A 15,199-nucleotide genomic window follows, 5' to 3' on the forward strand; every position below is an offset into this window, starting at 1 on the left:
TCAAAGTTCACGAAAAAATGAGCGTGTTCAATGAACGCGTTCTTTTGAACTCATTCACGCACAACACTGTGAATAGTGAATTTACTTGAGTTTCTCTTTTAACAACTTCCGCCCTGTCCTGCCTCTCTTCTTCTCATTTGGGACATAGATTTGAATTATTACTGCCTCTTTATTACCTTTTGGGAAGAAAAAAATATCGAGATATATATCGTATATCGCCATTCAGCTAAAAAATATCGAGATATTATTTTTGCTCCATATCGCCCAGCCTTAGTCGGGACTCCTTTTGCATGAATTACTGCATCAATGCAGCGTGGCATAGAGGTGAACAGCCTGTGGCACTGCTGAGGTGTTATGGAAGTCTTAGTTGCTTTGATAGCCTTCAGCTCATCTGCATTGTTGGGTCTGATGTCTCTCACCTTCCTCTTGACAATACCGTAGATTCTCTGTGTGGTTTGGGTCAGGCAAGTTTGCTGGCTGATTAAGCATAGTAATAATGTGGTTATTAAACCAGGTATTGGTAATTTGGCAGTGTGGACTGGTGCCAAGCCCTGCTGGGAAATTAAATTTCCATCTTCAAAAAGCTTGTCTGCAGAGGGATGAATGAAATGCTCAAAAATTTCCTGCTAGACGGCTGTGCTGACTTGATATAACACAGTGGACCTATAACAACAGGTGTAGATGAAAAAGTTGTTTTCAGATGAAAGTAAATTTTGCATTTCATCTGGAAATCAAGATCCCGGAGTCTGGAGGAAGAGTGGAGAGACACGCAATCCAAGCTGCTTGAGGTCTAGTGTGGAGTTTCCACAATCAGTGATGGTTTGAGGAGCCATGCCATCTGCTGCTGTAGGTCCACTGTGTTATATCAAGACCAAAGTCAGCGCAGCCGTCTACCAGGAAATGTTAGAGCACTTCATGCTTCCTTCTACTGACAAGCTTTTTGAAGATGGAAATTTCATTTTCCAGCAGGTCTTGGCACCTGTCCACAGTGCCAAAAGTACCAATACCTGGTTTAACAACCGTATTATTACTGTACTTGATTGGCCAGCAAACTCTCCTGATTTAAACAGTAGGCCCAACATTGCTGAATCTAAAATACATTTTTCATACGTTTTGTGTAATCTAAATTTCTGTTATAATGGTGGACCTGTCTCACAGGCCGTAGTTTAGCTGTTGCCATCCGCTATGTCTGCCCTCTCTGTTCCACATTATGACTGGCTCCGTTTTGGGTGAAGTGCCGTTCTCCACCCACAGCTCGGCTGTGACTCTTAGCATTAGCGGCGGCTGAGCGCCGTGTTGAGGGCAGCAGACACCGCACTGCTGCTGGAGTGTTAATGTCACTGCTGGGCTGAAGGAAGCCAGCCAACTACACCCACATGACCACAGGCCACTGAGAGTTGGACAGCTACGCCCAGATTGTGCACGACCACCGATGGGCCGCCACCTCCGACCGTCCACTCGGGTGGTGTTTCTAATAAATGTTTAGGGAATTGTGGGGGGTTTTGTTTTGTTTTTTGTTTTTTTGTTTTTTTTTTACTGGTTTGTCTCCCTTTCCCATCATGCACCACTGGGGACAGGTAGCTTGACCAGCCTTGGCTGGTCCCTCTCCCCTTAACACTCACTGTCCACCCCCCCGCCTGTCGTCCCCTTGACACTGACCACCTCTCTCCCTCCTACAGCAGGTCTTCCTTCCCGAGAAACGGCCGGCTCCCAAGAACGACGTCGGGATTCGCTTTAACGTCAAGCACAGGCCGTTCCCGGAGGAGGTCGACAAGATTCCGTTTGTGAAAGCTGACCTGAGCATCCCAGACCTCCACGATATAGTAGATAAAGAGGTAAGAAAGGTCGTGGGCCGCTGACCCACCGCTCCGGGGATGTTCGGATTATGCTCTGGTAACGTTTTAGTCCACACCGAATGGGGTGGGGTCTCTCTTTGACTGACAGGAGTGCTGCATGTTTCGTCCTATAGTCTGAAATCATTGTGACGACGTTGGGTGTTCGACCCCACACATGCGGGGACGCAGTTCGTTCGCCTTCCTTTGGATGCAGCTCTCGTTCTGTTCTCATTTAGTTCTCGTTTACTTCTCCATATGGCGATCTCCACTTGGGCTCCATCTCGGTGAGATGGTCTACTGGTTGTTGGCTCCCTGTGCAATTACGCGCTTCGCCATTATCACCATGACATTGAAGACGAAAAGCTGTTCATTTGAATTTAAATGACGGAGTTAAATTAAGCGCGGTGCAGTTTCACTGTTATGGGGTCGTGTTTGGGACAACAAGAGGATTTTGGTTGAAAGCTTGGCTGTGTGTGTGTGTGTGAGAAAGACGAATGATAACACTCAGCAGCTACTTTCTTAGAATCTCAGCAGAAAGCAGCACTCCCTGTGTTATGAACCCATTTAAGCACACGGTGGAGGGGGAGCGTGAGTCTCACAGGCGGTGTTCACCGCCTCAGACATCACTCATCAACCAGTGGAGTACGAAGCGGTTCAGGAGAGCCTGTGCATAACTAATCCCCTGTGTGTGTGTGTGTGTGTGTCAGCTGGAGCTACAGCACGATAAGCTGCGTGGTGTGATGGTGAAGCAGATTGACTACGAGACGGCCCTGGAGCACTACTCGGAGGAGCTGTGGAGGAACAAGCCCTTCCCCGACCCCCTCACCGACTGCAAGCCCCCTCCCCCCGCACACCAGTTCCAGACCGCCCGCCTCTTCCTCTCCCACTTCGGCTTCCTGTCGCTGGAGGCCCTCAAGGTATCAAAGCTCCCCGCGTCGCCTCCCCCCACGTGTTTCTATTAACGTCGTCTTTAATGCTGCATGTTACTATTAATATGCTGCGCGTTTGTAGCGCTCGGACCCTAGAGCTGGCTCGCATATGTGCAGGTTTGTGTTTCAGGTGCAGCCTTTTTTTAACTTGTCGTGTCTTCAGCCTCGTGTGGCTGTGAATGTGTCCGCGTGGCTCTAAATCATCCGTTTGTTCGGGCCGATGGAGTCGCTGGGTGTCGCCGCGGAAACGCTGTGCAACAGTGGGCCCTTTCGAACTAGAAAATGGAGATGTGACCTGCAAGGCCAAATGTGTGTGTGTGTGTGTGTGTGTGTGTGTGTGTGTGTGTGTGTGTGTGGGGCGTCTCCTAGGAGCCAGGTAACAGTCGTCTGCCTCCTCATCTCATCGCTCTGGACTCCACTATGCCAGGCTTCTGCGATGACATCGGCTACCTAGATTTGTTGCCATGCCGACCCTGTGATACGGTTTTCATCTTCTACATGAGGGCTGGGCAGAAGAGTAGCCAGGAGGTAGGAGGCCAGACGCCAGACACACGGGGGCGCGTTGGGCCCCAGACACGCACACGGACATTGGAGTGCTTCAGTGTGCTGTGTCTGACAGCTTGGATTTGACACTTTGTGGGGAAGTAACCCATGATGGTGTTGGGTTTCAGGAGACACAGCTTTGATTAGCTGTGCTAAAACGTCCCACTAACACAGTAACGCATAACGTGTGTGTGTGTGTGTGTGTGTGTGTGTGTGTGTAGATCTTGAGGAACGTGGAGTCGGCGGTGAATGTTCAACCTCACTTCCTGGAGCTGCTGCTGTCTCTGGGCTGGCCGGTGGACGTGGGTCAGCACCCAGGCTGGACCGGGAGCGTCTGCACCAGCTGGACCATCAACACGTCCGACGGTGCTCACACACCAGGTACCGCCGCGCTGCCCCTGCCGGCTTCACGCGTGCGGTCGCCTCTCGACCCGAGCGGTGTTCCTAACTGCTCCCTCTCTCGCCCCGCCCGCTGTGGTAGACGAGTGTGTGTCTGTGGCAGACACGGGCGGGGGTGTGTTCAACGGCGAGAGGAAGGTGCTGTACTACGCCGACGCCCTGACCGAGATCGCCTTCGTGGTGCCGTCCCTCGCCGAGTCCTCGGGTCAGCGCCGCCTTTCCTCACCTCCTTTAGTGCAGAGTAGTACTTGAGAAGATGCTGGAACGCTCACAGATAGACTGTTGTGTTTGACGTGTGTGTGTGTGTGTGTGTGTGTGTGTGTGTGTGTGTGTGTGTGTGTGTGTGTGTGTGTGTGTGTGTGTGTGTGTGTGTGTGTGTGTAGCGGAGTCATCTGAAAATAGTTTCCCCACAGTGGACTCTGATTCCCAAATGGAGTTGCTGCCCAGCCTACTGAAACAACCCAACCTCACACTGGAGCTCTTCCCCAACCACTCGGACAACATGGGTCCTGCACAGCGGGTACACACACACACACCACTGGATGCACAATTAAATGAAATTTGGCAGCATGTCCTGTGGTGTAACAGAAACCGCCTATCACATTCTCAGTAGATCTCCGTGTAGTGAGAAGACTTCACTTCACAAGTCTCCCCTTGATCTGTCCAATAACAAAGAAATTAAAGCTGCGTGTTTACAATTTCGCCGCCACTCCGACTGCCCGAAGCGCGTGGCCGCCTCCCCCCAGGCTCGTGGCCGCCTCCCCCGAGAGGCGTGGTTCGCTGCTGCTCTGCTGGGCGTGTCGTGTAATGTCTCTTCTCTTGGTGCCAGTCTCCCACGGTGAGGAGTAAGAAGATGTCTGGCAGGAGTGTCCCGCCGCTCGGCCCCGAGACGAAGGTGCTGGTGGTCTGGGTGGAGAGATACGATGATATTGGTAAAAAACAAACGTTTGTGTTTGTGTGTGTGTGTGTGTGTGTGTGTGTGTGTGTGGGAGAGAGAGAGTACAACACTAGTACTCTAAACTTGTATCTAAATATGCATAGAATATCGGCTGGTATTTTTAATACTTTTTATGTTGTACACGCAGCTATTGTAGGAGGGCATAGTCATTCTGATGTCAAATTAGCATACTGTTAAAGTAGCATACTGTTTTACATACTGACAGGTTTTATAGACCAACCTTCTCTAGACATTACTAGCTGCTGTCAGCTGTGCTGGCTGTTCTCAGGAAACCTTTGGCCGTTCCGTAATCCGGCAGATTACATATGCAAATTAGGATGAGGTGGCTGTTTTCTGTCCATCAACAGTTTTTTTTTTTTTTTTTGGCCAAAAAAACTCTTGAATTTTATGAATAATTTCTGTAATTAAACAATTTGTTCACAAGCTTAAATATTTTTATTTAGTTTATCTGCGTAATAAGCCGAGGGCTGAGTTATGGCTGTGACTGCTTGGCTGGGTTTATATTTGAATTGCAAAATGAGCCTTTGGTGACCTGAGTCGATATTGCCATTTCTGAATGTGTGTGTGTGTGTGTGTGTGTGTGTGTGTGTGTGTGTGTGTGTGTATAGAGAATTTCCCTGTGTCGGAGCTGTTGGCTGAGACCAGTACGGGTCTGGAGAGTGCCGTCAACAGCAATGCTTCCAGGTCAGACTCCGTCTCCGCCCAGGACACCACACAACGCATATTTCCACGAGCTTCCTCCAGCGCTGTAGACGTATAGTCCGGAGTGGGGGTGGGATCGCGGCGTAATTCTGTTGCTCCCCCGCCTCAGGCCCAGCTCCCCAGAGAAGGACGTGCTGGTCATCTTCATCCACCCTCTGAAGACGGGCCTGTTCCGCATCAAGCTTCACGGAGCCATCGGCAAGTTCAGCATGGTCATCCCCCTGGTGGACAACATGGTGGTCAGCAGGAGAGCTCTGGGTAGGTGCCGCCTCGGGCGTATCGCCCCGACGCCCGACCCGCTCGTCACTCTCCGCGGCCGCGTGGACGTTTGTCCGCTCACCCCGGTCTGTCTCTGCGGTGTTTGGCAGGCTTCCTGGTGCGGCAGACGGTGATAAACGCCTGCAGGAGGAAGCGTCTGGAGAGCGACTCATACAGCCCCCCCCACGTGCGACGGAAACAGAAGATAGCCGACATCGTTAACCGCTACCGCAACAAGCAACTGGAGCCGGAGTTCTACACATCACTGTTCCAGGAGGTCGGAGAGACTAGCCTCTACCCTTAAATACACACACACACTCGCACACACACCCACAATGGGGTATTTTCCATAATGGAGAATTGCTGGGTTGCTTTTTGTTTGTTTGTTTGTTTTCCTTGAGCAAGGCCCAAACAGCCTTTTGCCAAACAGCCCTCGCCTCTTGGCTGTCCGGAGCTACATTCATTGCCCATGTGACTGTTTACGAGCTGGTCAAAACATTCACTCTGGAATGGATGCTTTTCCATTAGTTCTTTACTCGAGTTCATCTTTTTTATTTGATCTTCTTTGTTTTGCGTTTTGTTTAGTTTTTTTGTTTTTTACATTTTCCAAGACTGGAAAGGAGGAAGCGCAGATGCAAGACATGACCCTGTCCTCAGAGACTGTCTGTCCGCGGTCAGCGCTAAGCTTCGAGTCTGCGGCGGAGCTTAGCGATAAGTTCTCCGGCCCGCGCGAACACTAGTACCAGTCTGTGTTGATGCGTTTGATTCTCAAACTCAGGTGGTTTTCCCATTCTTCACGCGCATCGACACGGCCGTGTCGTTTAGCGCACCCCCAACGTGCTGACCTCAGCGTCACGTTCCGCTCTCTCTGTCTGCGTGCCTGATTTACTCAAGACCGTCGTCCGTGGACTCGGACTTCACGCAGTCCTTCGTTATGTCGAGACTCCATGAAAAAAGAATGTTTGATTTGTTTTTGTTTGTTTTCCTCTACATTTGATGTATTTATGTTACGGTTGTTTGACTTTAAAGGCTTTCCAAAGTGGTCAATATTTAAAGTCATTGCCAAACTACTGAACACTCCACTGCTTACAGATGTTTGATAGTTACTGTCATCCTCGAAGATCTCAAGTGTAGCGTCTCATCCTGTGCTGCGACTCACTTGTCTCGTTCTTTGGGTCGTTTTGTTTTGGCGTCATTTTGTTTTTTCTTGTCACCCAGTCACACACACCCCCCCCCCCCCCCCCCCCCAATCTTAACTGTGATTTAAACTGGGATCCATCCAGATCTGATTTCAATTAGTCATAAGGGCTATCTTTTCTTTCCTTTTCATTTCATTGTATTTTATAACATTGCCTGTTAAATGTAGGTGCCACTATTTTTTTTTTCTTTTTTTGCAATTTCTGCTGGATGTCAGAAACACTGGTCTTTTTAGACATTTTCATCCTGTTTTTGTGTGTGGTTTGTTTGTTTGTTTTTTTTGGGTGTTGTATTTTTTAATAGCTAAAAAAAATTGATCCACAGAAATTCTCTCATGTACTGAGGGCTCCGTGTCATCTTGTCTCCTTCATGCGTTTCGACATATAGCTTTTAAAACACAGGTCACTGTAGAGAGTAGTTGAATGGAATGACTGTTATTGCATTACTGTACCTGGCCCATGACGCTCATTCAGGGTAACCTGCGCTTTTAGTTCCTCCCCCTCCCCTCAGTGCACTTAAGAGGAAACTCCAGGAGCCAATCAGGACGAGGCTCAGCTCCTAATAACACACCTCATGATTTTAAGTTGGACGTATTTCAAATAGGACAAACGATTAACAAATACTCAAAGTATGCACCAAGTTGATTTTTATGTCCTCTGAGAACTGCTAAATTCCATTATGAGTCAATGATTCTTCCCAGTTTTATTGTAAGCGAGTTTAATGAACTGCTTTTCTCCGCACCTTTATTTGGTTGGTCAGAGATGTCTTTTCTTTTTTCTGTAAATATTGAAGGCATCAACTTTGTATAAAGTTGGACTTTACGTGTAAATATGAGGGTGTGAAGTTTCGCTCACTCATCTTATTCTATTAGAAAAGGCACAAAAAAATATTAAAAGAACGCGCATTTGTATTTATGCCTATCATATATGTGTCCTAAAGAAACACATTGGGTATTGAATGTAACACATAATGAAATAAAGATTTTAATTAACTTCTTATCATATATTGATTGTGGTGCTGGTTCACATGACCTCTGGGGTGTGTGTGTGTGTGGGTGGGTTTGGGTGACTGGGTCAGGGTGTGTAAGAAAGAAAGAAAACACTAGTGTTCAATCAGAAGATTTACATTCTTGCAGATTGTCCTGCCAGTAGAAAGATTAATTGGTGACAGGAGTCAATCACAGAGAGATATAGGGTCATTTTATTCTTACTGGTCCCTTGAGTCAAGACATTAGGTTTCTTGCAGGTTTCTTCATTTTAGAAGATGATCATATCTTGGTCCTTATTCACCTAGGAATTGATCATTTTTCACCTTTTCTACTGAGATATTAATCTTAATATGCAAGATTTAAAAAGACTTTCTATCAAAAGAATATACTCAAATACTGATGTTTGCTTAAATGTTTTTACATATCTGCACTATTTGATCAAAAGTATGGACACCTGACAATCTAATCTGCACGAGCAGAAAGATCTTGCAGTCCCTTGTCAAACCATATCTTTATGGACCTCAGGGGCGTGGCCATACTGGACCAGGGGAGGGGTTTCCCAAGCTGTTGCCATAAAGATGAAAGCATATAATTGACTAATGTATTCTGTAGCAGTGATTTTCAACTTATAGGTCACAGCTGTACTCCTAGGGTCCCCAAAGGTTTCCTTTTTTTTTTTTCGATAAAATATAACATTTAGCTTTGATTAGTCTAGCATAGTACAATCACATGACTGACAAAGCTAACTGGTGGATAAGCAAGATAATTACTGCAAGTCTGAGTGAAATGTTTCTAACGTTTTGACTTCTGCCCATTATGTATAAATATTTAAAAATAGGGTCTTTAATCACGAAAGATCCTGAAGCTGGACAAATGCAGACACCGTTATAACTGACCGAGAAATCCATTAAACAAACCAACAGAAATACAGCAGTGAATACCTAGCGCTAGTATTTGTTTCGATTTTAAACACTCGATTTCATGTGGAAACGGGAAAATTTTTTGGTGGGTTAAGTGAGCAGTTTGTAGCAAAATGATGAGAATCCCTGTTCTATAGCATAAATATTCACGGCTTAGCCAACTTTGTCTATCAGATTGCCGGTATCAATAGTTTGTGGCAAAAATAACTGAATATATAATGTACAGTATTTATGTATAGAACAGAATAATGGAGAGTCTGCTAAGAATATAAGTGCATGCAGCACTTGTATATCTATAACTGAAGGGTTTGGTCGGACTCTGAAGGAGCCTTTTGTCTCTGTTATTGGGACTCAGCACTGCTGTGATACCCAATATAACCTTGGCCCTAACTGAGGCTGTTCTATATGTTAGCCCTCTGCTGTCTGTCCTGCTGTCTGTCTAGGTCTTCCAATCTCCACTCAGAGCAGCAGACTGGCTGAACCCCCTCACCCCGAGAGAACAAACCCTGAATCGATCCCGCATCTCAAATAGCATCTGCTCGCCAGGGGTGCATGCACACACAGATCCTAGAAGATCCAAGAAGATCCATGTTCCTAAGCGATGTTCTGCACCAAGAGTCATCGCGACGGTTTATGCGTTCCGTCTCTTAAGACCCTCACGCACCACCCACCCCCCAGCCTCTCAACATCCGGCCCGACCTTGGCAGCCGGCTGGGCCTCCGTGTCAGGAGTGAGCTTTGACATGGAGGTCTGTGCGGAAGGAGCAGGAGAGCACTGTGGAGAGCTCACGGGCAGCCTCTGGCCTTTAGCCCTTGGCCGGCCGGACGTGCCTGTGGGCAGAGCTGGCCCTCCGCCACGCCCGGCCTTCTCTCGCCGGGAGCCTCTCCACCACCTTCTGCCACACTTTTCCACCTTCCTGCCTTTGGGCTTCCAGGTTCTTCTCCCAACGCTCGGCCCGTTTCTTTACAGGTTTGCAGCTTTTAATGCTTTTAAACTTGATTCTCTTTTCCTCTGTTTTCGCCTCCATCCATCATCACTGGATGATAAGAGTCTATTCGGGGCAGGGTTGACAAAATAAGACTGAACAAGGACAAAAAGTTTGCTGTGTACCTTTTTAATGAGCTTAGAACGGAATAAATGTTCCTCTTTAGTACCTGACTGAGTAAGAGTGCTTGGCTAGGTTTATTTTGGTAAAGGGCAGTAACCCACATATTCAGCGTGTTGAGATGCACTTTTTTTAGAGCGAAAATATTAAACAATAGATTTGTAGAGATTCTGAAAAAACATTGAAACAATGTCCTCTGTTTTGTCTAGTGCTTTCTTGCTCTTTGATATGATCAGACTCACTACACGTTAGGAATTCTCCACTGGTTTTCAACCAAATTTCTATTAATCACATCTGTTTCACTGTCTGTGTGTGGTAATCAGCAGAAATGGTAGATAAAGATTATATTCAGAATGACAGTGTTCCTTTAATGCATTAGCTGGGTGTTATTGCAGAATAACCATGCCTGTAACACTATATCTAATAATTACCCATGAAATGATAGTTTCGCCATCATATTGGGATTTAAACTTTGGGAAACGGGCTAAATCATTCTGGATCACCTTGAACTGAAATGGTTTGACTGTCGGTGAGCAGACCGTTGTCCAGAATAATTGGACATGGCTCATGGACAAACCCATGATGAGAAAACAAAAAAAAAAACACATAACCACAGTCAATATAATGTAGCCATGGGCTGCTCAGAGCCTTGGCTCTTCTTGGCTTTCTCAGGTCACCTTAGAAGGAGACTGGCTGAGCTTCAGTGATGCACCTCACAGAGCCAGTCATTCTCATTTGCCTTCAGCAAAAGCAACATCTTAATTCATCTACAAATGTCCCTCCGCTGCACACCATGAGATTTCCGAGGAAGATCACCATGGATGCAGATGCGTGGTGAAGATCTCCGCTGCCGTCTGTCACTGAATGTTCTCCTTAAATGCTCTCTGTCGCTCCCAGCCCCACCTTCCTCACACACGCCTGTCCTCCTTATCCAAAGAGTTTGTTGGGTTTCACCACTGACGCCTGATTAATGTGGCCGCTGGTGTTTTATAAACAGGGTTGTGCTGTGCTGTGTGCTCTGTGTTGTGTTGCTGTACTGTGTTGCTATGCTGTGTTGTGTTGCTGTGCTGTGCTGTGTTGTACTGTGTTGCTGTGCTGTGTTGTGTTGTTGTGCTGTGGTGTGTTGTACTGTGGTGCTGTGTTGTGTTGCTGTGCTGTGTTGTGTTGTTGTGCTGTGTTGTACTGTGTTGCTGTGCTGTACTGTGTTGCTGTGCTGTACTGTGTTGTGTTGCTGTGCTGTGTTGTACTGTGTTGTTGTGTTGTGTTGCTGTACTGTGTTGTGTTGCTGTACTGTGTTGCTGTACTGTGTTGTGTTGCTGTACTGTGTTGCTGTACTGTGTTGTGTTGCTGTACTGTGTTGTGTTGCTGTACTGTGTTGTACTGTGTTGCTGTGCTGTGTTGTGTTGTGTTGCTGTGTTGTGTTGTGTTGCTGTGCTGTGTTGTACTGTGTTGTACTGTGTTGCTGTGCTGTGTTGTACTGTGTTGCTGTGCTGTGTTGTACTGTGTTGCTGTGCTGTACTGTGTTGTGGTGCTGTGCTGTGTTGCTGTGCTGTGTTGTACTGTGTTGTGCTGTGTTGTGTTGTGTTGCTGTACTGTGCTGTGTTGCTGTGCTGTGTTGTACTGTGTTGCTGTACTGTGTTGTGTTGTGTTGCTGTGTTGTGTTGCTGTGCTGTGTTGCTGTGCTGTGTTGTACTGTGTTGCTGTGCTGTGTTGTACTGTGTTGTTGTGCTGTGCTGTGTTGTGCTGTGTTGTTGTGCTGTGTTTTACTGTGCTGTGTTGTACTGTGTTGCTGTGCTGTGTTGCTGTGCTGTGTTGTACTGTGTTGTTGTGCTGTGTTGTTGTGTTGTGTTGCTGTGCTGTGCTGTGTTGTTGTGCTGTGTTGTACTGTGTTGTTGTGCTGTGTTGTGTTGCTGTACTGTGTTGCTGTGCTGTGTTGTACTGTGTTGTGTTGTGTTGCTGTGCTGTGTTGTGCTGTGTTGCTGTGCTGTGTTGCTGTGCTGTGTTGTACTGTGTTGCTGTGCTGTGTTGTGCTGTGTTGTACTGTGTTGCTGTGCTGTGTTGCTGTGCTGTGTTGCTGTGTTGTACTGTGTTGCTGTGCTGTGTTGCTGTGCTGTGTTGCTGTGCTGTGTTGCTGTGTTGTGCTGTGTTGCTGTGCTGTGTTGTGCTGTGTTGTACTGTGCTGTGTTGCTGTGCTGTGTTGTACTGTGTTGCTGTGCTGTGTTGTACTGTGTTGCTGTGCTGTGTTGCTGTGTTGTACTGTGTTGCTGTGCTGTGTTGTACTGTGCTGTGTTGCTGTGCTGTGTTGTACTGTGTTGTTGTGCTGTGTTGTACTGTGCTGTGTTGCTGTGCTGTGTTGTACTGTGTTGCTGTGTTGTTCTGTGCTGTGTTGCTGTGCTGTGTTGTACTGTGTTGCTGTGCTGTGTTGCTGTGCTGTGTTGTACTGTGTTGCTGTACTGTGTTGCTGTGCTGTGTTGTACTGTGCTGTGTTGTGTTGTGTTGCTGTGCTGTGTTGCTGTGCTGTGTTGTGTTGTGTTGTGTTGCTGTGCTGTGTTGTGTTGTGTTGCTGTGCTGTGTTGTGCTGTGTTGCTGTGCTGTGTTGTACTGTGTTGCTGTGCTGTGTTGTGCTGTGTTGCTGTGCTGTGTTGCTGTGCTGTGTTGCTGTGCTGTGTTGTACTGTGTTGCTGTGCTGTGTTGTACTGTGTTGCTGTGCTGTGTTGTACTGTGTTGCTGTGCTGTGTTGTACTGTGTTGCTGTGCTGTGCTCTTGGCCACTCTGCCTCCGTGGGTGTGCGGGCTCTTCTGCAGCACGTCTGGCGTAGTGAAATGTGGCTTGATGCAGCTGCCGCCCTCCAGCCTTTCATGCGCCGATGAGAACGGGAGAGACTCAACCTGGAGCTCGGGTGGAAGATGAAGCCAGCCAAGTCGTCATGGTAACCGACCCTAGCCTGCTTTTGTGCTGAATGTGGAGCAGGCGGATGACGGCGGCTGAGATATCAAATGAATCTGCGAAATGAGAAAAGGGGGCTTCTTTTAGCTCCACGAGCCTTTAGTGACCACACAGTATTACATGAAGACATTGTCCAGGCAATGTATCCTTTATTTTGCCTCCAAGGAAGAATACAGGGGGAATACAGAGCACAGAGTACCTCATTCTGCTGGGGCACGAGTGGGGGTCCATCTTTGCCCCATAGCCCTATTAAAGCATGTTTGTTACATTAGCACCCTGTCGTTTTCATCCATTTTATATCTTTAGATTCTTTACATATTTGAGCTGGCGTTTTCTAGAGAGAGTCGGCCTTGCCCGTCTGTGCATTACGAGTCTTGCGAGGAGGCACGCACACGTAGCTCACGCACCAAACCGGCTTATTGTTCGCTGGGCTGTTGTCATGGAAACACTTGCCCGAACAGGCGAAAAGCTATCTCTCCTTCGCTCTTACATTTCTGTACTTCTCTGCAAAAGCGCCGTCTAGACATGCATTATTTATCACGGCTACTGCTGAAGCCGGTTCCGGAGGTGCAGACCCTGAGCCTCTCAGCACCTCCTGCGAGGAGCTGTGCCCACCACCACCACCACCACGTGGCTCTTTGTTGTGTGGATGTGCACCGATCCGACTGCTAGATCTCCCCTCCTTGTGTGTCCTAGATAGATTCGGGACACGTGCCGATTCCTTCGGCCCTATTCCTTCGGCCCGCAATGGGTATTCGTGTTGAAAGGTCCGTGCTTGTTTCCGGCCTGAAAACGCAGAGCGAAGGATCTGATTGGTCACGTACGCCACAGTCGTTCGGCAGGCTTCCCCCGCGTGACGTGCTCCAGTATATCGAGGGGCCACACGAATGGGCCACGTAATCTCGGACCCGCCGCTGTGAACCCAGAGCGCTTTGCTAATACTGCTACATGACGCACTCTTAACTGCATACGTTAGTAAAAACAACATGTTTCTAGCATAGTGAAGAGAGAGAGAGAGAGAGAGAGAGAGTATTGCTTTAGTGCAGTGGAGGGAGTGAACTCAGAGACATGACGGGAAGAGAACAGCTTGTATGGTAATGTGCAGGTACAGTGAATTTGTTAACACACTCGCTGGCACTTTCAGGAGGAATGACCAGTCTTCACCAGCACTGAAATCAAATGACTCTGAGTATCTACTACATGCAGCGCAGTCATTGCAGCCTTTTGTGTTGTTGTGTTGCCAAAAGCAATTGCGAAAAAAGGGACTAAATGTTCAGCAAGGTTTTCAGTTGGCTGTTTAACAAAGAGAACAAGGGGATTAAAAGTTGTGTGTGTGTGTGTGTGTGTGTGTGTGTGTGTGTGTGTGTGTGTGTGTGTGTGTGTGTGTGTTGGAATGTGCTGAGATTTAAGACTGAGAGACAGTGACAGGATACACTGTTTAAACAAGAACAGGTGTGAAGAGGGACTTCAGAAACTGGGTCACCAGTAGCAGAGAACAATGGCGCCGTGCGTTGAGTGTTTACACAACATCTGGGCTTCTGGGTACAGTCTTTGGGGATTATGGGCAACCTTCATTATGTAGTTAACTGATAGATATGGGTGTGCTAAAGGATGGTAGTACTGTCTATTGTGTAAGGGTGTGTTCTGCAAGAGGGAGATGTGTGTGATTCTCTATAAGAGAACTCAAGAATAGATAAGATACTGCTGTTGGTGTGACCAAAGGGCTGGGTGGGGTCCCGACACACAAGAACTGCTGTTGGTGTGACCAAAGGACTGGGTGGGGTCCTGACACACAAGAACTGCTGTTTGTGTGACCAAAGGGCTGGGTGGGGTCCTGACACACAAGAACTGCTGTTTCAATGGGAAAGTTCTCCTCACAAATACTAGTGGTGTCAGTGAGGGTCCCAGATACAAATGACCTCTGATCCTTTTCTCCATTCATAACATAACTGTTGGTTGTTGTTTATTAAATAGGATTACAAAGGCGTATTGAAAGTGGAATAACTAAATGGGATTACAAAGGCACAATGAAGCAGATTTATTAAAGCATTCAATATTATCCATCAGTGCTCTCTGATAATCCTACCAGAAGAAAAAGAAGTCTCTTCTTCTTGTTCCTCGGTGACCATTTTTGGCAGGTAGGGCGCCTGCTTAATGTATCAGGGCTTTGATCAAGATTAGATTAGCTGGGCGTGGAGCAGCTTTCAGTAACGAGACAACGCTGATGTTTTGAAATGCCTGTGGGCTTCGTCCAGATTTCGATGCTAGCCATTTGCTTCCTACTGTCTCGTCATGTTTGTATGCGAACCTCTGCAATAGCTTCAGTGGGCTGCTCATTTTAACACCCCCCCCCCTCCTTTCAGCTTCTGAATTATTGAGCACTGTTGTCAGGTGGCCGGAAGGTGCTGGTGTAGTTGGA

General features: G+C 47.4%; 1 protein-coding gene across 5 annotated transcripts in view; it reads left to right on the forward strand.

Annotated features, from left to right (window-relative positions):
* ralgapb (Ral GTPase activating protein non-catalytic subunit beta) overlaps positions 1–7,824 on the forward strand; it is a 33,210-nt gene extending 25,386 nt beyond the window's left edge. For 4 of the 5 annotated variants that reach the window (XM_076993358.1, XM_076993359.1, XM_076993361.1 and 1 more), the window contains 10 exons: positions 1,680–1,835; positions 2,543–2,752; positions 3,134–3,292; positions 3,529–3,688; positions 3,789–3,911; positions 4,090–4,226; positions 4,536–4,638; positions 5,273–5,348; positions 5,476–5,624; positions 5,735–7,824. In XM_076993358.1, coding sequence (XP_076849473.1) covers positions 1,680–1,835; positions 2,543–2,752; positions 3,134–3,292; positions 3,529–3,688; positions 3,789–3,911; positions 4,090–4,226; positions 4,536–4,638; positions 5,273–5,348; positions 5,476–5,624; positions 5,735–5,928 — 1,467 coding nt within the window. In that variant the 3' untranslated portion in view covers positions 5,929–7,824. The remainder of the gene's footprint in view (positions 1–1,679; positions 1,836–2,542; positions 2,753–3,133; positions 3,293–3,528; positions 3,689–3,788; positions 3,912–4,089; positions 4,227–4,535; positions 4,639–5,272; positions 5,349–5,475; positions 5,625–5,734) is intronic. The other variant, XM_076993360.1, reaches the window with a different exon arrangement.
* Positions 7,825–15,199: the final 7,375 nt, after the last annotated feature.

Source organism: Brachyhypopomus gauderio, unplaced genomic scaffold, assembly GCF_052324685.1.
Source record: "Brachyhypopomus gauderio isolate BG-103 unplaced genomic scaffold, BGAUD_0.2 sc111, whole genome shotgun sequence".
NCBI classification, from domain to species: Eukaryota; Metazoa; Chordata; class Actinopteri; order Gymnotiformes; family Hypopomidae; genus Brachyhypopomus; species Brachyhypopomus gauderio.